Raw genomic sequence first — 25,901 nt, 5'->3', positions numbered from 1 at the left:
GAAGGTGTCACTGGGCCTTGAGATCACGACATGGTGTTTGCAGGTGTGTGATTCACACCGGCTCACCTTTACAAGTTTTGTGAAACATCCAGAAGCAAATTCACTTCCCCTTAAGTGGACTTCCATTAAGGTGAAACAGACACATTCATTTCCACTTTTCTACAAACAGGATTCTGTTTCAGGGGTTAAGTAAGTTCCCTAACAAGAAATACAACCTCAAGAATCGATCATTTAACATATGTCTCTTTCGTTATTCTACAAGCACATCACCACAGGTTTTTTTATGAGTAATTTTGGCTTCAGGAAGTTTTAAGAATACGTGTTTCAAGTGAACATGATGTGACAGCCTCCTACCCAACACTTGCTGAATCAAAACCAATGTGTTTTTCAGGAAATGTCACAATGCAAGTTGAGAAAATTGGTTTTCCTTCCAATACCCTTTGTGTTTCCCCAACAGTGATGGTGCTCTCCCAGTTAGAGCTAGGGGGCAGACCGGAGGCAGTAGTTTTTCATCCCTTTTTTACATATTTAATTTCAAGGTCACTTTGATGGCAAAAATGTGTGAGGAAGCCAAGCGGTGCATCCTCTGTGTATGAACTGGTGCATGTGGCCTGCTGTCAAAAGCTGTTTCCCCTCTGAGGTTTGAAGAGCTTAACTGGTAGACTGTAACACTCTGTTACAGTAAAATGCAGAGTGAAACAAGAAAAAGGAACAATGCACATGGATGGAAACATATTTTTAAATAACAAAAATAATCTATATCTAAATAAATCAACTGCAAAGCTCAAGTATTAATTGATCAGAAGTAAAACATTGAATATCACACTACAAACATGATCATACTAGTTCATCACAATTTTTTCAAAGCATTCATCAAAAACAATGACGGACATCCCTCTTGATGTTAACTGCCCTCAATCACTGCAGTCCTACAAGGACACGGCTGCAGATATCACAGCCGACAATGGAAAAGTAGATGCATTCAAATGATATTCTGTTTGTTGCCTCTCCACTTAAATGCGTACCAATGCACATTGCAAACAGACCAAGACACATCTTAAATGTCTACAGCTTTGCATAATAACATGCTAAAATGGATTACAGGTACCAAAGCAGAACAAAAATAAAGGCACACCTCATTTGCCAAATACAGATATGGTTGGAGAAAAAAACCAACATTTCAACATAGTATTTTCAACATTAACAGGACATTTCACAATATGAACTTGACTGGCAGAGAAGTCTTGACAAACACAAAAAGTCAAAGACCAGTTTAGCAAGTATGAGGTAATTTGCAAGAAAATACAGCTAAGACAGAATGTACATTCAGACAGTATTTCACATTACAGGGAAATGGACGTAAAACAGGCTGTATTTCAAAAGAACTGGAATGTAATCATGCTGCCATCACACTTAGGACTCGTGACGCTTTCACCTCCATGATTCTGGTTTAAGGCTACCCAAACACATTTCCTACATGCGGCACACCCTTGTACCAGTTCATGTAGTATTATCACATTCCAGCTAAGAATTTGGTTTATTGAAAACTTATCCCTTGCAATATTTCAAACCCCCAGAGTTTTTTTTAACAACTTTTAACTAGTTTCCCATGTTGCAACTCTACATGTATGTCTTAATCAAAAGATGGTAGCGGAAGAGAAGCATCGTCTTGCTTGAATTTTAAAATGTTTCAATAACAGACACTTATCAATAACATTTTGTAAAGTCTAAAATTATGCATATGTTCAATTGTTCAAAAAGATAGTTCGATCTTTTTCATTTATTTAAATTTTTTAAATCTACTATGTCCGGCAGCCTCCCCCGCCACCTGATTCAATTCTCCCCCAGGTGGTGATCAGCTGACAGCTCTGGTCCTGTCTTCACCCGAGTGTCCTAAGGCTGCAGACCAAATGATATGACCATGAAGTTGATCATAGATCTTTGGCTTAGGGTGTTCTGGTACCAAGTACACTTATGAACATGCCTGTACTCGAACATGGTGCTCAATATTGACAATCCATGAACAGCACAGAAGTCCAAAAACATAAGACCACTCAGGTTTAGATCAGGCAGGCCATTCCTCCCAATCACTTCCGCCAGATTTCTCCATCATTGTCCATGTAGAAGTCCCCCGAAGAATTATGGAGTCCCTGTTTGGCACCCTTTCCAGGACACTGTCCAGAGACACCAAGAAGGGTAGGTACTTCGAGCTGCATAGGCATAAAGAGCGGTCAGAGAACTCTCTCTCAGCGTCCCTCTCATTGCCTGGGGAGAACTCCAACACAGCCCCTCTCCAGGAGTTTGGTGGGGAAGGAACCGAAGCTGGATCAGGAGGAGGAGCGGTACCATCTAGATATAGCTGGGCTCACCAGAGACGTAACATTCCCCGTCTTAGAGCCAGCCAGAGGGGTCAACATGCCTGTGCTGCCGACCCCCCTGCCTGCTGCCCAGCACACACTGCACTCAACCCTAATGCCTGTCCTTATTGGTGCCTGGCCCTGTGGGTGGTGGGCCCACAGAGACAGGCATACTTTTAAGAAAATAATTATTAATTAGACTTGTAAAAAACTATAAAAAAATTATGTTAATATTATATATTTTAGTTATAATATTGCGGGCATAGCAATTGTAAGACTATAGACTCTTAAAAGTAGGAAGCGTCATTTATGAGCATTGTTTTCACATCATGTTAATTATTTAGGACTAACGGGACATACTCTTGATCAGAACAGCCATTAAACAAAACCAGATCAGTGAGTTTGACGCACGGTCTGCTGCCCTGCTCTTTAACTCTAGTCGGTACTGTGTCAGGACTTTGCTGTAGCCCATCTCCTCCAATACACATATATACGTTCCCTCCTGCTTGGGACCCATGCTGTCAATCAGGCGAAGGCACCGCTGCTCCCTTGGGTTGCAGGATACGTCATTTGTGTTGTTTTCAAGGTGATGCCAGGTATACTGTGCATGATGGGATGTCACTGGGCACTGGAGGAAGTACTTGGACTTGGGGAGAAGTTTGATGCTGTCCTTGGCCTCTTCTGTCTGTGTTTCAGTGGAATATCTAAATGCTGAGAAAAGAACATAAGCTCTGTTTAGCTTTAAGGCGGATGTCTTGTTTTATTTAACCAGCCTTGTTTGTTATTTCATTTAGAGCATGACAGGCCTTTTGACAATGTGCCGTGACTGGATTGTCCATCATAACACATTTCAAACAATTCCCTCTGGTTCACTGTTAGGTGCGACTTGTACATTGTATGTTGAAAGACTGTTTATAAAGATGCATCAACTTGAAGAGTGTGTTTATCAAGGGCCATTACTTCCTTATATAAAGCAGAAGTGGAGCCGTTATTTACTTTGGCACATGCCCTGAAGTGTGAAAACAAATAGACCTTTTGGATGGTGAGGAAGTTTGTCTGGTGGGAGGGTGGCAGACTATAAAAAGGAACTAGAAAAATAGAACTATACTGTCAGCTCAATAAAGGTACCATATTTTTTCTCATTTACATGAGTAACATCAGAGGACAATCTTTTTATATCCCTATATGCTTTTTGTTACATCCTTGATGACCACAGGTCAAATAGGTCATATAAGCATGGTAACTTCTGCTGAACAGTTGACCTGTGAAAACCCTGACCCTTGACCATTAAGGACACAGAAAAAAAATCATCCCGACATGAAAAAAAGTCCAGACTTGCGGGTGAAAATAAGTATATATTTTTTATAGCTTATAGCTGTTTACAACATTATAATTTTAGCTGTATTTTAATTTTGCAAGGCTTATTTTATTCCCAGCATAACATTAGACACTTATAATTACACAATAATTACTGGAAATAAGAATGTAGGGTTGTAGCTTATTTGAAAAAAAAAAAAAAAATCCACACACTGTTAATTGGCTTCCTTTATTATGAATGCAACATTTTGGTCAGATAGATCTCATAGGTTATCAAATACTTTTCCACTCTTAATTTCATTAGCAGAAACAGTCTGGCATTACTTTTAGGTCAGAATAGTTTATTTATACAACTAAATAGCAAAAGTGCTCATCCTATACTTAAGTGTTAAAATAATACCTACATGTATCTTAAGCCTTGACCTACTTTAATATTTGGAATTTTTTTTTAGTGTTTCTACAGCTTATTCAGTAGGATAATAGGTTCATCGTTTACATTTAACGCCAATTAATTGGACGTTTTGATGTCCCTAAAACAGAACAATTCTGCAAGTAATTAGTGTCACTGCTTCATCTCATATCATATGCAATACTTCCACTCATAATTCTGTTGATGATGAAGCTCATAATTAACCACCCCACCTACTTCAAATGAACATGCTTGTGGCCAGAAAGGAAACCCAAAGTTGACTGAGCAAACTGATAACCAGCCTCGTGATACCAGTTATCTTGACAGCCAGTGTAAGGGTTAGTGGAGCCAGATAAAGAAAAGATGTCCTGGGTATGTTAAACTTAACTCACAGTACGGGCCTCAGGAGTGGGTGGGATAGAAAAGTTGGAATGAAGTCAGCAAGACTTATACGGTTTTAGTATTTTTAAAAAACAGTTCAAACCTCTTGTTGAAAATATTAAAACTTAGGAATAACACTACCATAGATCAGATTTCAGGCGGCAACATGCATTGTAGTGATGACGTGACATGGGCAAAACCACACTGCAAGTCATGCAAGATAATACACACTTCTGGAAAGTGGCCAAGTCTGTTGCTTGCAAGTTTCCTGTATCATGTAAAGCATATGGTAAGATAAAATAACGGTTCAAATTAGCCTAAATTCCTCACTTAAGTAACAGACACATAAAGAAAAGCAATATTTAATGTGCTAAATTGAAAAGATGGGAATTATTGGCTGTAAAGTCAAGGGCTGCTTCTTTTAGAATAAAACATGCAGACTATGTAAATCAATTTGGTGTTCAGAGACAAAATGTAGAGCGAAATACCTGCATGTCATTTATAGGACTGGTAGAGACATCCTCAGCAAAAACCCCTCCAGGTAGGAGAATTTGAATTAGTACAATTTTGAGCTTAGCTATTCATTTGTAGATAAAAGTGCAAAGGGTGATCGAAGATGATGTCCCACATTCATATAAGGTATGTGATGGGCAGCCTTGACAAACTTTATGGTATCATGAGAGCAAGCATGCAGTATTCCTAAAACTGGCAGCTGTGCTGCCTTACTGCAACCACTGAGCTATTCAGCCAGTAAAATATGTAAAGTTATGTTTATTCCAAGGTATTATATCCAACAAGTTTTGCATGTATATTTGGTTAAAGAAGTTTTACACAAAGTATTTGCCTGTTATGATTATGCCTACAGGCATAGTCAGCACATGCGGCAAATTGTGACATTATGCTGAGAGGTAGATAAGATCAATACCACTTTCATGTCAGGTTAGCTTAGCTTAGCTTAGCATACAGACTGGAAATAAAATCAATATTTGACATTTAATAATACACTATCTATCCATCTATCAGTCTTTCTAGAAATAGAAAGACAGTGTGTTATTAAATGTGAATTATATGTTTTATTATTTAACAAACATGAATGTACGTGTGTATGTGTATCTGATCCTGAGAGAAATTCCCTCGCAATTTTGAGGCAACCTGCATGTATTTGGCTGATGTTTCAGGAACCATCAGCCAAAGACATGTCTGTGTGTGGGCTGCACCTGTGTGTGATAAGCATGTGGAAAGCCACACCTCTGTCAGCCTGTTGTGGACTCTGGCAATGGCCAGTGTGGGATGAAGGTTTTTGGGGACACCTTCAGATACAGGTGTACCCACTGCTGTACCACCACACTACAGAGCAGCTTCACTATGTTTAAAAAATGACTAGTAAATCTACCTTGCACGTCATACTTCGAAATACTTCTTTAACAACTGTGAAATACTATACTGGAAACTTGTTTAAAAAAGTGAAAAAAAAAAAGATTAATACCTTTTCCCTGGTCCTTAGATGGAGATGGACACCTGGCATGGTTCCCTTGGGTCACATCCTGCAACCAAGTGCCACTGGGAAAGAAAAAGATGGCTCAGTTAGAAATATATGCCTCTTACTTTGAAAGAAAAATGTATTTCAGGTTTGCTTTCAGACTAATTTTCCTTTACACTCAGAAAGTGATCTCAGTGAACAAAGTGATCAACCATACTACAGGAAGTATGTATGCAGATGTGGAAACATTTGAGTGAGGGGTTGACAGATCGGGGGCTGCTGTGTTTCTGTGTTAGTGGTGTAGGAAATAGTGCAAAAGGTACTCACACCACGGATATCTAATTCTAGCCTGTTGAACTACTGAAAAAAGTCTAAAGTCTTCTGTTTAAAGAGAAAGTGGTCTGTCAGTTTAAGGTGTGAAGTGCATTTCAAGTCAACTTATGATCACATTGTTACAAGGCTGTCTTTCTGTGCCTGTAGACTGAAACTGTATACAGTGAGAATGTAACAATGATACTAGCACAGATGATCTGTGTAGTAAGAAAACTTACAGTATCACTATAGTGGGAAAGTTGTGTTGAAAGTAGAAACTCAGTTCTCATTAAAACAACATTTTCTGGTTAAGATGACAACCTTTTATCTTCACACTGGATCAGACTTTGCTTCTCATGTCTGTTCATGACAGAACTTATTTTTAAATCCTCAAGAGAGTACACATTTTTTTACTTCTGTTTTCTGATAGATAAAAGCTGTTGCAATGTTGGAAAAAAATACCATTACACATTTTGCATATTTTTTATGTCTTGACATCTTTGTTGTAACCCCCACCCCCCAACAGCAAGTGACATTAAGCATGTGACAGTGAGCCGTGCTTTAGTCAAGTGACTGTTAAGCTGCCAGAACTCATGACACACTGTATGCTCAGGGCTCAGCTAAAACAACATGCTGAAATGTTTAAACAAGAACTCAGATGACAATTCCCACTTTTAAATTGCCAAGTAATGCTAAAATTATGGCTCCAAAGTGATCATTTGTTTTTGGTAAAAATTCTGTATTAAAATTGGTTTGGATGCAAAATTGATGTTGATTGGCTGTAATTAAATCAGAAAAGTACATAGGTCTTGCAGATGTGTCTTAAAGGGCCAAGGGGATGTTCATGCCAATTATGAGGGACCATTTCTCATAGTGATATTTATTAAGGTCTATGTCTCTAGTGCTGGAAAATGCATGATAGAACTTCTGCAATGGTAGCTTTCTATGTGCTCTCACTCTTTTTTCATCCTTCCATCATTACAATTTTTCCATTATTTTTGTTTTCTTTTGACATTTAACACATTGAGTCTGTAAAGAAGATAATCTTCACAGAATGTCATGAAGTTATATATTGTTTGGTGCAACTATCATCATTCACAGAAGCATTTAGAATTTGCTTTAACTTCATAATATTCAGTGACGGTTACCTTCTGTTATACTGACTATGAGTAAAATAGCGAAAAGAACATAGAAAATTGTGATCATGGGGGGGTGAAAATAGGAATGATAGCACATAGAAAGCTACCATTGCTGCAATGTGACCATGCATTTTCCAACACTAGGGACATAGACCTTTAAAAAACTCTTTAGATATGGCATATCCTGCAGAATAATCATTTGCACCTCTCTTCTTGCCTCAGTCTTCACTCATATTTTTTCTCTCAAATAATGGCTAAATAATTAAAATAAAAACAGACAGTAATGTATATATAATATGGCATGATTTAAATTGTCATCTTATGAAAAGTTATTTTAATGGTTCAAACAAAGGCTTATCAAGCAAGATTGTTTGATGTCACCTTGTTTAGACCATTGTGTTGTTTGTATTTTGACAGCTGAAACAGCTGACTGCTGTGGAATTATAGGTTTTGCTGTGATGACAAAACACTGCCGGTATCAGGTTGGCACTGCCAGTGTCAGCTGAGTGTTGGAATATTTTGGTTACATGTTTTATATGAGAGTCATCAGAGTTGCTTCACACGGTAAGTGATGATACTTAAGCAGATGCAGCTTGCGGTTGATCAGCTGTAGATAGCTGTGACACATAACATTTTGAATGACCACTAGCTGTGCAGTTTGGATTGCAGTTTTGTTTTTATCTTACACATGTGAATACATTGGCCATGCAATGTACATTTCAGCTGCTGGTTTCACACTACTACCCTATGAGAGTACGTACAGGCACTGAGAGCTCAAAGCACTGCAAATTAAGAAAATACATGCAAATAGATACAATACTGACAAAAGAATACACATCTTCACCAACATGACAACACACAAAAAACTCAATTTGACACCACGTGCAGCATTTAGAAGAAGCACTGCATTTAGCTCACAACACAACGAAAACAGTTTCAAAGGAACATGAAAAAGTGATGCACACAGCTGAGACATGCAGTTTATTGTTCTTTGTAGATTATGATATTAGTGAAGTTTATCTGTCATTGGTGTTGGAAAATGTCAGAAAATTTAAGTTTTTGGTTTGTGTCCCCAACCAACCCATTCATATATGATTGTAGATATTTGCCATTATAAGCATTAGCCTTTTGCTTATTATCATATTGTCTGAATCATGCAATCACAATGATGGATAGCCAATTTTACCAACTTCATTGACCTCATAAGCCGCAAACCATGGCAACAACAACAATGTCCCAACCACGTGCATTACTTTTTAGTGTCCCTTTTTTTTTCAGGCATTTTTTGAAATGCTGAGCATGTGTTGTCAAGTTGGTATAGATGTAGCTTGGTGGTGCACAGAGATTGGTCTCTCAGAGCCACCATACAAGTGTTTGTTTGACCTCAAGCAAACACAAGAAACATCTTTGTTCGTTTACAAGAAGATTTCACAGAGTACCTTTAAGCCAAGGCCACTAAAATGTAACCGGTGGATGTGAAATGATGTATGTTGACATATTAAGATGAAATGTCACCAGGTACATAAAGATGGGTGGTCTTACTTTGTTTCAGGGGTGCATTGTGTCTTGTCCCAGCCGCAGTAAGGATCTCTGGCCAAGACACATAGCTGACAGCTGTTTCCGTAATGGGCACAGTTTGCCACATCCATTTGGGCCACTTCATGTTTTGAATTCACATAGAGCTTCCTCTGCAATGATACACAGTTTTAATTGTACTGGGCCATTTTGCATATTTTTAAAACACCAATATCCACTGAAAAGTTAAGACATTTAAAAAATCCAAGTTACAAGCACTCCTCTAGAAACACTCCATACCATTCCTTTTACTCACTACTGCTACTATCGTTACTGACAGTTTCTTCTATACTCCCTCCCACCTGGATGCAAAGAAGATTTGTGTAGGTGGTGCTGTGTTACTCACAGAGGATGGGTCCAGGATCATACTGAGGATGTGGGTGCTGCGGTTGAAAGGCCGGTACTCAGCGATGACAAAGGTCTGACTTTTAGTCTGCATCACCTTATGAATACCTCCATTATCTGTTCAAAGAGATGAACCACAGGAAATGACTAAACTGCTCAACCCCGAGTAAACACACCCCACTACAACCCCGCCCACCCATATCTCATGTTCCGTCACCTCACATGACTCCTCCAGCAAAGCCGATCAAATGTTTGATTAAAAAACTAAAGAAAAAAAGTCTGCTGAGAGATTGTGTTGCCTTGATAATGTCTTTAAACCTGTGTAAACCCGGCCTCCAGTATATCCTGCTACATCTGACAAAGAGGAGAAAGCAAAACTAATGTTTTTACATATAGGCCTGACAGTGCATGTGTAATGTTTTTAGAATTTTATTGCTGTTGGTTGTTGGTCTACAACTTTTATCACATTGATATTCAAGTTGCATGTCATTATGCTTCCCCCTTTGAAATGGGAAACTGTTCAGTTGGCATAGCAGCCTCCTGCTTGTGAGAGTATGGACCTCTCTGGTCATGATGGATTGGTTCAGCCAATTTGGGTCACTCAGCAGCTGCAAGACAGATATGGTTTTAAAACTGATCAAGGAAAGTAAATCCCCTTCTCCCAAAGAAATCTGTTAGATTGGACACAACATCAGACTGAACCGAAAGCGCTGGACAAAGAGAGGGGAGGAGAGTCAGGGCGAGGCTGACCCGACTTGGACCGAGAGCTGTTCCTCTGCCAAGAATTTTTCTGGCTAATCTCCGGATGCAGGAGAATAACATGGATGAGATGTGATTGAGGTTCACTTAGCAAATGGAAATCAGAGACCACTCTGCCAACATCTTCACAGAAGCATGGTAAACGCCCACCATTCCAGATCAAGCTATTGCACTGGATGGACAGACCTTAATAGCTGAAAGGACTCAAGACTGATTCAAATCCAAAAATGCGCTGTAAGAACTGCATGATCAGCAGCAATATGCTCAAGGAACTGGATAGAATGTAGAAGCCGGTGATTTCAATCAACTCAATGTAATTGTTCTTGTTTCAACTAATACATCTACCTTCTACCTTCTTCTGCCCTTTTAAGATGGAAACAGAGTGTAACAAGGTGACAATTTGGTATTTATATTAGGCAACAGTAACCGCTGCATCATTATATTTATATTTTCAAACACAAAAAGTGGGTTTTATTCAAATTTCAGATTGACCTTCATTTCAACAAATGTTAATGTTTTTATTTGACGAGTTATAGTCTCCTTGTTCTTTTTGTTTGAAGTCTTACATTTCTTTATCTTGTTTTAACATGTGTTGGCCAGAGCGCAAAAACAGCGCAATGACACATCACACGTTGTATGAGGTGAAAGAAAAAGTATTACAGTATTTCTCATGAGATTTCACATGATGCGTTTCTGCTCTTGGTAAATGGCAATAAACCTCAAACTAAAACCAAACGCTGGGTCCTTGGAGTATCTGTAGATCAGTCAGAGTCATGAGAAACTATTCTTTAAAAACATTTCTTCCTTTCTGCTACACAGATAGCCAAGCCAAGCTCAATCTAGTATCAGGATAGAGTGGCAACTTTTCCAGGAAGAGGTTTTGTTTTTTTAGTGTCAAATTTAAGACAACTTACTGCAATAACACACACTGTGTTTCTACTCTGCACTCAGGAAGAACATTTAACTGTACCGTCAACCTTCAGTCTGTGGAAATATATGTAAAACCTTTCTGGTTTGTTCACTCAATGAGTCACAACACACACCCATATTTGCCCTACTTGGCTACTTGGCTGAATCAGGCTGCGTGTGTCTTCAGGCCTTTTTCCAACAGATATTTGATACTTCTTTAGTATGTCAGACAATAGGTAGTTCAAAATGCTTTTCAGCCAACAATTTAAAGGAACCTGTGTGTTTAATGACCCTCAAATATATACAAGTATACAGTACAATACACTATTCTTATTAACTTCCCTCATTACATTACTTGATAACTCACTTAGAGACAGGAACAGAACTACATGGTTGTTGTTTCCCTTGTTCTGGGAGCCATCAACGTAGATGTGAGTGTAGCTGTGGTGGTTAAAGAGAAGTGGGCCAGAATTGTCCACAGGCCGGACCCATTTCTCCATCTCCGAATTCTTCACGATCATGTTCAGGATGTTTACAGGAATCGTTGTACTGTCTAGAACACACTGAAGAAAAAGACATGCTTTAGTTTTAGTTGCACATCCACTGATAGTTCAGTTAGACCCTGTTTAGACCTGGTATTAGCATGCGTTTCGGCAATCTGATCAATTAAAGTGTGTAAATGGCACGTAGACGTCCTCAAAAATCAAGAAAAAAAAAATCTAAAATCGTACTATGCCATGAAAAAAGAAAAAATATCTATCATGAAAAAATGTTATAGTTTGGTATGTCGTCAAAAATGCCATTGTATAGTTTGTCATAAAAAATCGTAAAATAACTTCATTGTATAGTATGTTGTCAAAAATAGCAAAAAAAAAAAAAGTATACTATGTTCAAAAATCATGAAAAAACGTCACAGTGTATTGTGTTGTCAGAAATCGTGTTGTCAAAAATCACTAAAAAATGTCATTCATTCATTTAGGATGAAATCAAGGGCCATGTCATTCTGGACAACATATTAAAGGATGATTTTGCGATGACATTTAATACGACATACAGTAGTATGACTTTTTTAAACCATTTTGGAAGACATACTATGACGTTTTTGGTCATGTTTTCGACATGCTACATTATGACATTTGTTAGACATTTATTGAGCGTTCTATACTATGACGTGTCTCATCATGCTTAATATGTGGTTTTCACCTGTTTTTTGGACAAGTCTTATTTTGACATATTATGACATCCTATACATTTTTGGTCATTTTTTTTAACATGCTATATTATGGTGTTTTTTGCCAATTTTGTAAAACTATGCTACGCCATGTCTTGGTATGTTATTTTATTTGGTTTTATGTTGTTTTCAGGACATGTGATGATTTGACATTTTTTAGAATACTATAAAATGGCATTTTAGTTGTTTTTTTTACATGCAATTTTATGGTGTTTTGGTCTGTTTTTGCAAGAACCTATGCTATGTTGTGTCTCAGCATGCTATTTTATGTGGTTTTCAGCAATTTTATGGACAGGTCATATTTTGACATTTTCACCATACTATAGCCTTGCTTTTTTGGTCATTTTATCAACATGCTATTTTATGGATTTTTGGCCTTTTTCAACTTGTTATTTTGGTTTTTTTTTCGGCCTTTGAGGGATATTTTTTCAACACTATATAATATAACATGCCTCTACATGCTATACTAAGTAGTTTTCAGTTGTTTCTTGGACGTCAAATTTTGACATTTCTCGCCATACTATAGCCTTGCGTTTTATTCATTTTTTCAACTTGTTATTTTATGTTTTATTCGGCCTTTGAGGGATATTTTTTCAACACTATATTATAACATGCCTCTACATGCTATACTAAGTGGTTTTCAGATGTTTTTTGGACTTGTCAAATTTTTGACATTTTTGCCATACTATAGCCTTGCTTTTTTGGTCATTTTTTAAACATGCTATTTTAGGGGTTATTGGGCTGTTTTTGGATATTTTTTCAACACTATATTATAACATGCTTCTACATGCAAGCCTTGTGTTTTGTTCTTTTTTTTTTAACTTGTATATTATGGGTTTTTGGGCTGTTTTTTGATGTTTTTTCAACACAGTATACAATAACATGCCTCTACATGCTACTCTAAGTAGTTTTCAGGTGTTTTTTGGACATGTCAAATTTTGACATTTTCACCATACTATAGCCTTGCTTTTTTGGTCATTTTTTCAACATGCTATTTTAGGGGTTATTGGGCTGTTTTTGGATGTTTTTTCAACACTATACACAATCACATGCCTCTACATGCTATATTAAGTGGTTTTCAGCAGTTTTTTGAACATGTCAAATTTTGACATTTTCACCATACTATAGCCTTGCTTTTTTGGTCATTTTTTCAACATGCTATTTTAGGGGTTTTGGGGGCTGTTTTTGGATGGTTTTTCAACACTGTATAGAATCACATGCCTCTACATACTATACTAAGTAGTTTTCAGCTGTTTTTTGGACATGTCAAATTTTGACATTTTAGCCATACTATAGCCTTGCTTTTTTGTTCATTTTTTAAACATGCTATTTTATGGGTTTTTGGGGCTGCTTTTGGATGGTTTTTCAAAACTGTATAATAAAACATGCCTCTACATGCTATACTAAATGGTTTTCAGGTGTTTCTTGGACATGTAGAATTTTGACATTTTAGCCATACTATAGCCTTGTGTTTTGTTCTTTTTTTTGAACTTGTATTTTATGGGTTTTTGGGCTGTTTTTTTTATGTTTTTTCAACACTGTATACAATAACATGCCTCTACATGCTATTCTAAGTAGTTTTCAGTTGTTTTTTGGACATGTCAAATTTTGACATTTTCACCATACTATAGCCTTGGTTTTTTGGTCATTTTTTCAACATGCTATTTTAGGGGTTATTGGGCTGTTTTTGGATGTTTTTTCAACACTATACACAATCACGTGCCTCTTCATGCTATATTAAGTGGTTTTCAGCTGTTTTTTGGACATGTAAAATTTTGACATTTTCACCATACTATAGCCTTGCTTTTTTGGTCATCTTTTCAACATGTTATTTTGTGGGTTTTGGGGGCTGTTTTTTTTTAATGTTTTTTCAACACTGTATAGAATCACATGCCTCTACATGCTATGCTAAGTAGTTTTCAGTTGATTTTTGGACATGCCAAATTTTGACATTTTCACCACACTATAGCCTTGCTTTTTTTGGTCATTTTTTCAACATGCTATTTTGTGGGTTTCGGGGGCTGTTTTTGGATGGTTTTTCAACACTATACACAATCACGTGCCTCTTCATGCTATATTAAGTGGTTTTCAGCAGTTTTTTGGACATGTCAAATTTTGACATTTTCACCATACTATAGCCTTGCTTTTTTGGTCATTTTTTCAACATGCTATTTTGTGGGTTTTGGGGGCTGTTTTTGGATGGTTTTTCAACACTGTATACAATAACATGCATCTACATGCTACTCTAAGTAGTTTTCAGTTGTTTTTTGGACATGTCAAATTTTGACATTTTCACCATACTATAGCCTTGCTTTTTTGGTCATTTTTTCAACATGCTATTTTATGGGTTATTGGGCTGTTTTTGGATGTTTTTTCAACACTATACACAATCACATGCCTCTTCATGCTATGTCAAGTGGTTTTCAGCTGTTTTTTGGACATGTAAAATTTTGACATTTCTCGCCATACTATAGCCTTGTGTTTTGTTCTTTTTTTGAACTTGTATTTTATGGGTTTTTGGGCTGTTTTTGATGTTTTTTCAACACTGTATACAATAACATGCCTCTAGATGCTATTCTAAGTAGTTTTCAGTTGTTTTTTCGACATGTCAAATTTTGACATTTTCACCATACTATAGCTTTGCTTTTTTGGTCATTTTTTCAACATGCTATTTTAGGGGTTATTGGGCTGTTTTTGGATGTTTTTTCAACACTATACACAATCACGTGCCTCTTCATGCTATATTAAGTGGTTTTCAGCTGTTTTTTGGACATGTCAAATTTTGACATTTCTCGCCATACTATAGCCTTGCTTTTTTGTTCATTTTTTAAACATGCTATTTTATGGGTTATTGGGCTGTTTTTGGATGTTTTTTCAACACTATACACAATCACATGCCTCTTCATGCTATATCAAGTGGTTTTCAGCTGTTTTTTGGACATGTAAAATTTTGACATTTCTCGCCATACTATAGCCTTGTGTTTTGTTCTTTTTTTGAACTTGTATTTTATGGGTTTTTGGGCTGTTTTTTGATGTTTTTTTCAACACTGTATACAATAACATGCCTCTAGATGCTATTCTAAGTAGTTTTCAGTTGTTTTTTGGACATGTCAAATTTTGACATTTTCACCATACTATAGCCTTGGTTTTTTGGTCATTTTTTCAACATGCTATTTTAGGGGTTATTGGGCTGTTTTTGGATGTTTTTTCAACACTATACACAATCACGTGCCTCTTCATGCTATATTAAGTGGTTTTCAGCTGTTTTTTGGACATGTCAAATTTTGACATTTTCACCACACTATAGCCTTGCTTTTTTTGGTCATTTTTTCAACATGCTATTTTAGGGGTTTTGGGGGCTGTTTTTGGATGTTTTTTCAACACTGTATACAATAACACGCCTCTTCATGCTACATGAAGTGGTTTTCAGCTGTTTTTTGAACATGTCAAATTTTGACATTTTCACCACACTATAGCCTTGCTTTTTTTGGTCATTTTTTCAACATGCTATTTTGTGGGTTTCGGGGGCTGTTTTTGGATGGTTTTTCAACACTATACACAATCACGTGCCTCTTCATGCTATATTAAGTGGTTTTCAGTTGTTTTTTGGACATGTCAAATTTTGACATTTTCACCATACTATAGCCTTGCTTTTTTGGTCATTTTTTCAACATGCTATTTTGTGGGTTTTGGGGGCTGTTTTTGGATGGTTTTTCAACACTGTATACAATAACATGCATCTACATGCTACTCTAAGTAGTTTTCAGTTGTTTTTTGGACATGTCAAATTTTGACATTTTCACCATACTATAGCCTTGCTTTTTTGGTCATTTTTTCAACATGCTATTTTATGGGTTATTGGGCTGTTTTTGGATGTTTTTTCAACACTATACACAATCACATGCCTCTTCATGCTATATCAAGTGGTTTTCAGCTGTTTTTTGGACATGTAAAATTTTGACATTTCTCGCCATACTATAGCCTTGTGTTTTGTTCTTTTTTTTGAACTTGTATTTTATGGGTTTTTGGGCTGTTTTTTGATGTTTTTTTCAACACTGTATACAATAACATGCCTCTAGATGCTATTCTAAGTAGTTTTCAGTTGTTTTTTCGACATGTCAAATTTTGACATTTTCACCATACTATAGCTTTGCTTTTTTGGTCATTTTTTCAACATGCTATTTTAGGGGTTATTGGGCTGTTTTTGGATGTTTTTTCAACACTATACACAATCACGTGCCTCTTCATGCTATATTAAGTGGTTTTCAGCTGTTTTTTGGACATGTAAAATTTTGACATTTTTGTCCATACTATAGCCTTGCTTTTTTGGTCATTTTTTCAACATGCTATTTTAGGGGTTATTGGGCTGTTTTTGGATGTTTTTTCAACACTATACACAATCACATGCCTCTTCATGCTATATCAAGTGGTTTTCAGCTGTTTTTTGGACATGTAAAATTTTGACATTTCTCGCCATACTATAGCCTTGTGTTTTGTTCTTTTTTTGAACTTGTATTTTATGGGTTTTGGGCTGTTTTTTGATGTTTTTTTCAACACTGTATACAATAACATGCCTCTAGATGCTATTCTAAGTAGTTTTCAGTTGTTTTTTCGACATGTCAAATTTTGACATTTTCACCATACTATAGCCTTGCTTTTTTGGTCATTTTTTCAACATGCTATTTTAGGGGTTATTGGGCTGTTTTTGGATGTTTTTTCAACACTATACACAATCACGTGCCTCTTCATGCTATATTAAGTGGTTTTCAGCTGTTTTTTGGACATGTAAAATTTTGACATTTTAGCCATACTATAGCCTTGCTTTTTTGGTCATTTTTTCAACATGCTATTTTAGGGGTTATTGGGCTGTTTTTGGATGTTTTTTTCAATACTGTATAGAATCACATGCCTCTACATGCTATGCTAAGTGGTTTTCAGCAGTTTTTTGAACATGTCAAATTTTGACATTTTCACCATACTATAGCCTTGCTTTTTTGGTCATTTTTTCAACATGCTATTTTATGGGTTTTTGGGCTGCTTTTGAATGGTTTTTCAAACCTGTATGATAAAACATGCATCTACATGCTATGCTAAGTGGTTTTCAGGTGTTTCTTGGACATGTAGAATTTTGACATTTTAGCCATACTATAGCCTTGTGTTTTGTTCTTTTCTTTGAACTTGTATTTTATGGGTTTTTGGGCTGTTTTTTTTATGTTTTTTCAACACTGTATACAATAACATGCATCTACATGCTACTCTAAGTAGTTTTCAGTTGTTTTTTGGACATGTCAAATTTTGACATTTTCACCATACTATAGCCTTGCTTTTTTGGTCATTTTTTCAACATGCTATTTTAGGGGTTATTGGGCTGTTTTTGGATGTTTTTTCAACACTATACACAATCACATGCCTCTTCATGCTATATCAAGTGGTTTTCAGCTGTTTTTTGGACATGTAAAATTTTGACATTTCTCGCCATACTATAGCCTTGTGTTTTGTTCTTTTTTTGAACTTGTATTTTATGGGTTTTTGGGCTGTTTTTTGATGTTTTTTTCAACACTGTATACAATAACATGCCTCTAGATGCTATTCTAAGTAGTTTTCAGTTGTTTTTTGGACATGTCAAATTTTGACATTTTCACCATACTATAGCCTTGGTTTTTTGGTCATTTTTTCAACATGCTATTTTATGGGTTATTGGGCTGTTTTTGGATGTTTTTTTCAACACTATACACAATCACATGCCTCTTCATGCTATATCAAGTGGTTTTCAGCTGTTTTTTGGACATGTAGAATTTTGACATTTTAGCCATACTATAGCCTTGTGTTTTGTTCTTTTTTTTGAACTTGTATTTTATGGGTTTTTGGGCTGTTTTTTGATGTTTTTTCAACACTGTATGCAATAACATGCCTCTACATGCTATACTAAGTAGTTTTCAGGTGTTTTTTGGACATGTCATATTTTGACATTTCTCGCCATACTATAGCCTTGCTTTTTTGGTCATTTTTTCAACATGCTATTTTAGGGGTTATTGGGCTGTTTTTGGATGTTTTTTTCAACACTGTATAGAATCACATGCCTCTACATGCTATGCTAAGTGGTTTTCAGCAGTTTTTTGAACATGTCAAATTTTGACATTTTCACCATACTACAGCCTTGCTGTTTAGGTCATTTTTTAAACACGCTATTTTATGGGTTTTTGGGCTGCTTTTGAATGGTTTTTCAAACCTATATGATAAAACATGCCTCTACATGCTATGCTAAGTGGTTTTCAGGTGTTTCTTGGACATGTAGAATTTTGACATTTTAGCCATACTATAGCCTTGGTTTTTTGTTCATTTTTCAACTTGTATTTTATGGGTTTTTGGGCTGCTTTTGGATGTTTTTTTCAACACTGTATACAATAACATGCCTCTACATGCTATACTAAGTGGTTTTCAGCAGTTTTTTGGACATGTCAAATTTTTGACATTTTCGCCATACTATAGCCTTGTGTTTTGTTCTTTTTTTTTGAACTTGTATATTATGGGTTTTGGGGCTGTTTTTTGATGTTTTTTCAACACTGTATGCAATAACATGCCTCTACATGCTATACTAAGTAGTTTTCAGGTGTTTTTTGGACATGTCATATTTTGACATTTCTCGCCATACTATAGCCTTGCTTTTTTGGTCATTTTTTCAACATGCTATTTTAGGGGTTATTGGGCTGTTTTTGGATGTTTTTTTCAACACTGTATAGAATCACATGCCTCTACATGCTATGCTAAGTGGTTTTCAGCAGTTTTTTGAACATGTCAAATTTTGACATTTTCACCATACTATAGCCTTGCTTTTTTGGTCATTTTTTCAACATGCTATTTTGTGGGTTTTGGGGGCTGTTTTTGGATGGTTTTTCAACACTGTATACAATAACATGCATCTACATGCTACTCTAAGTAGTTTTCAGTTGTTTTTTGGACATATCAAATTTTGACATTTTCACCATACTATAGCCTTGCTTTTTTGGTCATTTTTTCAACATGCTATTTTGTGGGTTATTGGGCTGTTTTTGGATGTTTTTTTCAACACTACACACAATCACATGCCTCTTCATGCTATATCAAGTGGTTTTCAGCTGTTTTTTGGACATGTAAAATTTTGACATTTCTCGCCATACTATAGCCTTGTGTTTTGTTCTTTTTTTGAACTTGTATTTTATGGGTTTTTGGGCTGTTTTTTGATGTTTTTTTCAACACTGTATACAATAACACACGTCTACATGCTATACTAAGTGGTTTTCAGGTGTTTTTTGGACATGTCAAATTTTTGACATTTTCGCCGTACTACAGCCTTGCTGTTTAGGTCATTTTTTAAACACGCTATTTTATGGGTTTTTGGGCTGCTTTTGAATGGTTTTTCAAACCTATATGATAAAACATGCCTCTACATGCTATGCTAAGTGGTTTTCAGGTGTTTCTTGGACATGTAGAATTTTGACATTTTAGCCATACTATAGCCTTGGTTTTTTGTTCATTTTTCAACTTGTATTTTATGGGTTTTTGGGCTGTTTTTGGATGTTTTTTCAACACTATACACAATCATGTGCCTCTTCTTGCTATATTAAGTGGTTTTCAGCTGTTTTTTGAACATGTAAAATTTTGACATTTTTGGCCATACTATAGCCTTGCTTTTTTGTTCATTTTTCAACATGCTATTTTATGGGTTTTGGGGCTGTTTTTGGATGGTTTTTCAACACTGTATAGAATCACATGCCTCTACATGCTACTCTAAGTAGTCTTCAGTTGTTTTTTGGACATGTCAAATTTTGACATTTCTCACCATACTATAGCCTTGTGTTTTGTTCTTTTTTTTGAACTTGTATTTTATGGGTTTTTGGGCTGTTTTTTGATGTTTTTTCAACACTGTATACAATAACACACCTCTACATGCTATACTAAGTGGTTTTCAGGTGTTTTTTGGACATGTCAAATTTTTGACATTTTAGCCGTACTACAGCCTTGCTCTTTTGGTCATTTTTTAAACATGCTATTTTATGGGTTTTTGGGCTGCTTTTGAATGGTTTTTCAAACCTGTATGATAAAACATGCATCTACATGCTATGCTAAGTGGTATTCAGGTGTTTCTTGGACATGTAGAATTTTGACATTTTAGCCATACTATAGCCTTGTGTTTTGTTCTTTTTTTTGAACTTGTATTTTATGGGTTTTTGGGCTGTTTTTTGATGGTTTTTCAACACTGTATACAATAACATGCCTCTACATGCTATTCTAAGTAGTTTTCAGTTGTTTTTTCGACATGTCAAATTTTGACATTTTCGCCATACTATAGCCTTGCTTTTTTGGTCATTTTTTCAACATGCTATTTTAGGGGTTATTGGGCTGTTTTTGGATGTTTTTTTCAACACTGTATAGAATCACATGCCTCTACATGCTATGCTAAGTGGTTTTCAGCAGTTTTTTGAACATGTCAAATTTTGACATTTTCACCATACTATAGCCTTGCTTTTTTGGTCATTTTTTCAACATGCTATTTTGTGGGTTTTGGGGGCTGTTTTTGGATGGTTTTTCAACACTGTATACAATAACATGCATCTACATGCTACTCTAAGTAGTTTTCAGTTGTTTTTTGGACATATCAAATTTTGACATTTTCACCATACTATAGCCTTGCTTTTTTGGTCATTTTTTCAACATGCTATTTTGTGGGTTATTGGGCTGTTTTTGGATGTTTTTTTCAACACTACACACAATCACATGCCTCTTCATGCTATATCAAGTGGTTTTCAGCTGTTTTTTGGACATGTAAAATTTTGACATTTCTCGCCATACTATAGCCTTGTGTTTTGTTCTTTTTTTGAACTTGTATTTTATGGGTTTTTGGGCTGTTTTTTGATGTTTTTTTCAACACTGTATACAATAACACACGTCTACATGCTATACTAAGTGGTTTTCAGGTGTTTTTTGGACATGTCAAATTTTTGACATTTTCGCCGTACTACAGCCTTGCTGTTTAGGTCATTTTTTCAACATGCTATTTTAGGGGTTATTGGGCTGTTTTTGGATGTTTTTTTCAACACTGTATAGAATCACATGCCTCTACATGCTATGCTAAGTGGTTTTCAGCAGTTTTTTGAACATGTCAAATTTTGACATTTTCACCATACTATAGCCTTGCTTTTTTGGTCATTTTTTCAACATGCTATTTTGTGGGTTTTGGGGGCTGTTTTTTTTAATGTTTTTTCAACACTGTATAGAATCACATGCCTCTACATGCTATGCTTAATAGTTTTCAGTTTATTTTTGGACATGCCAAATTTGGACATTTCTCGCCATACTATAGCCTTGCTTTTTTGGTCATTTTTTCAACATGTTATTTTATGGGTTTTGGGGCTGTTTTTGGATGGTTTTTCAACACTGTATAGAATCACATGCCTCTACATGCTATGCTAAGTAGTTTTCAGTTGTTTTTTGGACATGCCAAATTTGGACATTTCTCGCCATACTATAGCCTTGCATTTTGTTCATTTTTTTCAACTCGTTATTTTATGCTTTTTTCGGCCTTTGAGGGATATTTTTTCAACACTATATTACTACATGCCTGTACACGCTATACTAAGTGGTTTTCAGCTGTTTTTTGGACATGTCAAATTTTTGACATTTTCACCATACTATAGCCTTGTGTTTTGTTCTTTTTTTTAACTTGTATTTTATGGGTTTTTGGGCTGTTTTTGATGTTTTTTCAACACTGTATACAGTAACATGCCTTTACATGCTATACTAAGTAGTTTTCAGGTGTTTTTTTGGACATGTCATATTTTGATGACATTTTTGCCATACTATAGTCTTGCTTTTTTGGTCATTTTTTCAACATGCTATTTTAGGGGTTATTGGGCTGTTTTTGGATGTTTTTTCAACACTATACACAATCACGTGCCTCTTCATGCTATATTAAGTGGTTTTCAGCTGTTTTTTGGACATGCCAAATTTGGACATTTTCACCATACTATAGCCTTGCTTTTTTGGTCATTTTTTCAACATGCTATTTTAGGGGTTTTGGGGGCTGTTTTTGAATGTTTTTTCAACACTATACACAATCACGTGCCTCTTCATGCTATATCAAGTGGTTTGCAGCAGTTTTTTGGACATGTAAAATTTTGACATTTTTGCCATACTATAGTCTTGCTTTTTTGGTCATTTTTTTAACATGCTATTTTAGGGGTTTTGGGGCTGTTTGTGGATGGTTTTTCAACACTGTATAGAATCACATGACTATACATGCTATACTAGGTAGTTTTCAGGTATTTCTTGAACATGTCAAATTTTTAACATTTTCGCCATACTATAGCCTTGCTTTTTTGGTCATTTTTTCACCATGCTGTTGTAGGGGTTATTGGGCTGTTTTTGGATGGTTTTTCAACACTGTATACAATAACATGCTTCTACATGCTATACGAAGTGGTTTTCAGGTGTTTCTTGGACATGTAAAATTTTGACATTTTAGCCATACTATAGCCTTGTGTTTTGTTCTTTTCTTTGAACTTGTATTTTATGGGTTTTTGGGCTGTTTTTGATGTTTTTTCAACACTGTATCCAGTAACATGCCTTTACATGCTATACTAAGTAGTTTTCAGGTGTTTTTTTGGACATGTCATATTTTGACATTTTCGCCATACTATAGCCTTGCTTTTTTGGTCATTTTTTTAACATGCTATTTTAGGAGTTTTGGGGCTGTTTGTGGATGGTTTTTCAACACTGTATAGAATCACATGACTATACATGCTATACTAGGTGGTTTTCAGGTATTTCTTGAACATGTCAAATTTTTAACATTTTCGCCATACTATAGCCTTGCTTTTTTGGTCATTTTTTCAACATGCTGTTGTAGGGATTATTGGGCTGTTTTTGGATGGTTTTTCAACACTGTATACAATAACATGCTTCTACATGCTATACTAAGTGGTTTTCAGGTGATTTTTGGACATGTCAAATTTTGACATTTTCGCCATACTATAGCCTTGCTTATTTGGTCATTTTTTCAACATGCTATTTTATGGGTTTTGGGGCTGTTTTTGGATGGTTTTTCAACACTGTATACAGTACATGCCTATACATGCTATACTAAATTGTTTTCAACTGTTTTATGGAAATGTCAAAGTTTGCTATTTTATGTGGTTTTCAGCAATTTTATGGACAGGTCATATTTTGACATTTTTACCATACTATAGCCTTGCTTTTTTGGTCATCTTTTCAACATGCTATTTTATAGGGTTTTTCAGCTGTTTTTTGGACATGTCAAATTTTGAGTTTTACACCATACTATAGGTGATTTTGAAATATTTTATGCTATGATATGTTTCTGCACTCTATTTATTGTTGTTTTAAGCTGTTTTTTGGAAATGTTATATTTTGACCTTTTTTGCCATTCTATAGTATGGCATTTTCGGTCGTTTTGTCGATAAGCCATATTATGGTGTTTTGGGCCATTTTTGCAACATCCTATGCTATGGCGTATCTGGGCATGCTATTTTATGTGGTTTTATGGGGTTTTTCAGCTGTTTTTTGGACATGTCATATTATAACATTTTTAGCAATACTATAGTACGGCATTTTTGGTCATTTTTTTACATGCTACTTTATGGTGTTTCTGTCTGTTTCTGCAACATCCTATGCTATGGCGTGTCTCTGCATGCTATTTAATGTGATTTTATGTGGTTTTCAGCTGGGGGTTTTTTAACATATCATATTTTGACATTTTTCCTAAAACTATGGTATGGCATTTTTAGTTGTTTTGTTTTTACATGCTTTTTTATGGTGTTTCTGGACATTTTTGCAGGGTCTCCCCTGGCATTTACTTGCAAAATGTCAAATCTCTAATTCACACATACAGACATGGAAGAGACTCAAATGACCACAAAGAGATGAATGACAAAAATAAGACAAAAAAAATTACCTCAAAGACACACAAACCCACAAAAAATGCATAATGCCTCCAAAGAGACACAAAACCATCTCTGAGTTTATGTGTCTTGCGGCTATATTGGAGATCAAGGAGATCAAAGAGACCAATTTGCATAACACATACCTCCCTACGCCTGCCTGTTTGGAGGTCTGTGCCTTTGAACGCGGAGGACAGAAAGATCCTTTCAACATCTTGTATTGAGTAGACACAAACAGCACTCATGTTCCTGCAGAGAGACACATAAGTCAGCAGATATACACAGACATAAGGTGCTATAAGAAACTGTTGTGAGGTCAGTAGAGATTTTAGCCTTGATTTTCAAAAACTGAAAAAAAGCTGAGCAGATGGAACTAAGCTTAGAAAGGAGAACTGGAGTTAACTTGAGAGAGGAGTTACATTTCTCTTCCTTTACTTTTGTGTGAACAGCTGTTTTTAGTTTTGATTCCCATGTCATGATAGTCTGCAGTTATGTCTGACACAATAAGTATCTCTGCTGTTCTATGAAAAGACACAACAACAGCAAAGTCATTCTGCTTTTTATGTCCCATCATTGTGGCTAACTTTAATTTGATGATGTTGGTCTAAGACTTTTTCCAAAATGGGTCACCAGCAAAACATTTCATTTGGCTAATGCTTTCACTATGATCACACTTACACTGTACTTAATGTTTGAGAGCATTTATTTTACCCAAACCTTATTAAAACTTGAAATGTAAAAGTGTTCTAAAACTTAATAATATCCCTTCTACCTTTTCTTGAATACATGTATGATAATGGATTCATACCATTCATTTCTGAAGAGTGCATAAACCCTGGTATCCTGCCAATGCTTTGCACGCACAGTAGCCACGTCCACCAGCTCAGAGAAATGCTGTCCGCTGTCAGGATCTCCACAAAAGAGCCTGGCACTCATCTGGGATGTCCAGCTGGACTGCAAGGTGTTCTTGGGACCGCCACGATCGGCCTTGAAGCAATAAATAGCTGAATGATCAATCAATCATGCATAATGCACATAGAGCAGCTACTTTGTGCATGTATCTGATGCTAAAAAATACATTTTCATAAAAATCAAGCTTGAAAACTTAAAATGAAAAATGCAACATTAATTCCACAATTATGCAGGTCTTACCATGCAAACCCGTGTCACAAAAGGGAGCCACATTTCACTGTCCAAGTCTGTCTCTCGGTTCTTTTCCTTATAGAAGGCATAAACTTTATTCTGCAAGTGATTGTCTTTCTGTTTGCTGATCACCAGACCAACATAGTGCTGCTCTAAAGACAGAAAGCAGTGTAAATATTTACCTATATAGTCTTAGAATATATGAAGTGAACATCATTTAACTAATGAAACTTCTCAAGTCCTTATAGAAAACTAATCTCAATGCAAATACCTTTATCATGGCTTGCCGGTGCAATACTGTTTTCCCCAAACCTGTGGATGCCAACATACTCTTGAGATCCAGAGTATGTAATATAGAGATCATGATCTGGGGATAATGCAAAGACAACACAGAATATTATTTTTTATAAAGTTATTATTTTTAAGTAAGCAGGATTGCTTTGCTTTTGTTTTGCAGCAAGCATTAGTTCACCTTTCAAATTCCAGATGTCAGTTTCTCCTGCATGAAAAACAGCTCACTGATAAGCAAAGTTAGAATGGCCGTGTACTTGCAGTGATGCCAGTAGGAATGAATAGCAGGAACAAGCAGGAAGCTCTAGCACCATGTC

The 25,901-nt window shown here is 35.9% G+C and overlaps 1 protein-coding gene across 2 annotated transcripts in view; it reads right to left on the bottom strand.

Moving 5' to 3' along the window:
- Window positions 1–721: 721 nt before the first annotated feature.
- The window catches only part of LOC121941091 (semaphorin-7A), a 34,717-nt gene continuing 9,537 nt past the window's right edge, over window positions 722–25,901 (bottom strand). For both annotated transcript variants that reach the window (XM_042483821.2, XM_042483813.2), the window contains exons 6-14: window positions 25,565–25,660; window positions 25,303–25,445; window positions 24,959–25,137; window positions 24,297–24,399; window positions 11,351–11,546; window positions 9,317–9,432; window positions 8,938–9,083; window positions 5,951–6,024; window positions 722–3,068 (exon numbers count right to left, since the gene is read on the bottom strand). In XM_042483821.2, the coding sequence (XP_042339755.2) occupies window positions 2,704–3,068; window positions 5,951–6,024; window positions 8,938–9,083; window positions 9,317–9,432; window positions 11,351–11,546; window positions 24,297–24,399; window positions 24,959–25,137; window positions 25,303–25,445; window positions 25,565–25,660 (1,418 nt within the window). In that variant the 3' untranslated portion in view covers window positions 722–2,703. The remainder of the gene's footprint in view (window positions 3,069–5,950; window positions 6,025–8,937; window positions 9,084–9,316; window positions 9,433–11,350; window positions 11,547–24,296; window positions 24,400–24,958; window positions 25,138–25,302; window positions 25,446–25,564; window positions 25,661–25,901) is intronic.

The sequence above is a fragment of the Plectropomus leopardus genome, chromosome 1, assembly GCF_026936395.1.
Source record: "Plectropomus leopardus strain MGB_pleo_1.0 chromosome 1, ASM2693639v1, whole genome shotgun sequence".
In the NCBI taxonomy this organism is placed as follows: domain Eukaryota; kingdom Metazoa; phylum Chordata; class Actinopteri; order Perciformes; family Serranidae; genus Plectropomus; species Plectropomus leopardus.
The sequence above is the reverse complement of the archived record's forward strand: the minus strand, read 5'-3'. Positions and strand labels throughout refer to the sequence as shown.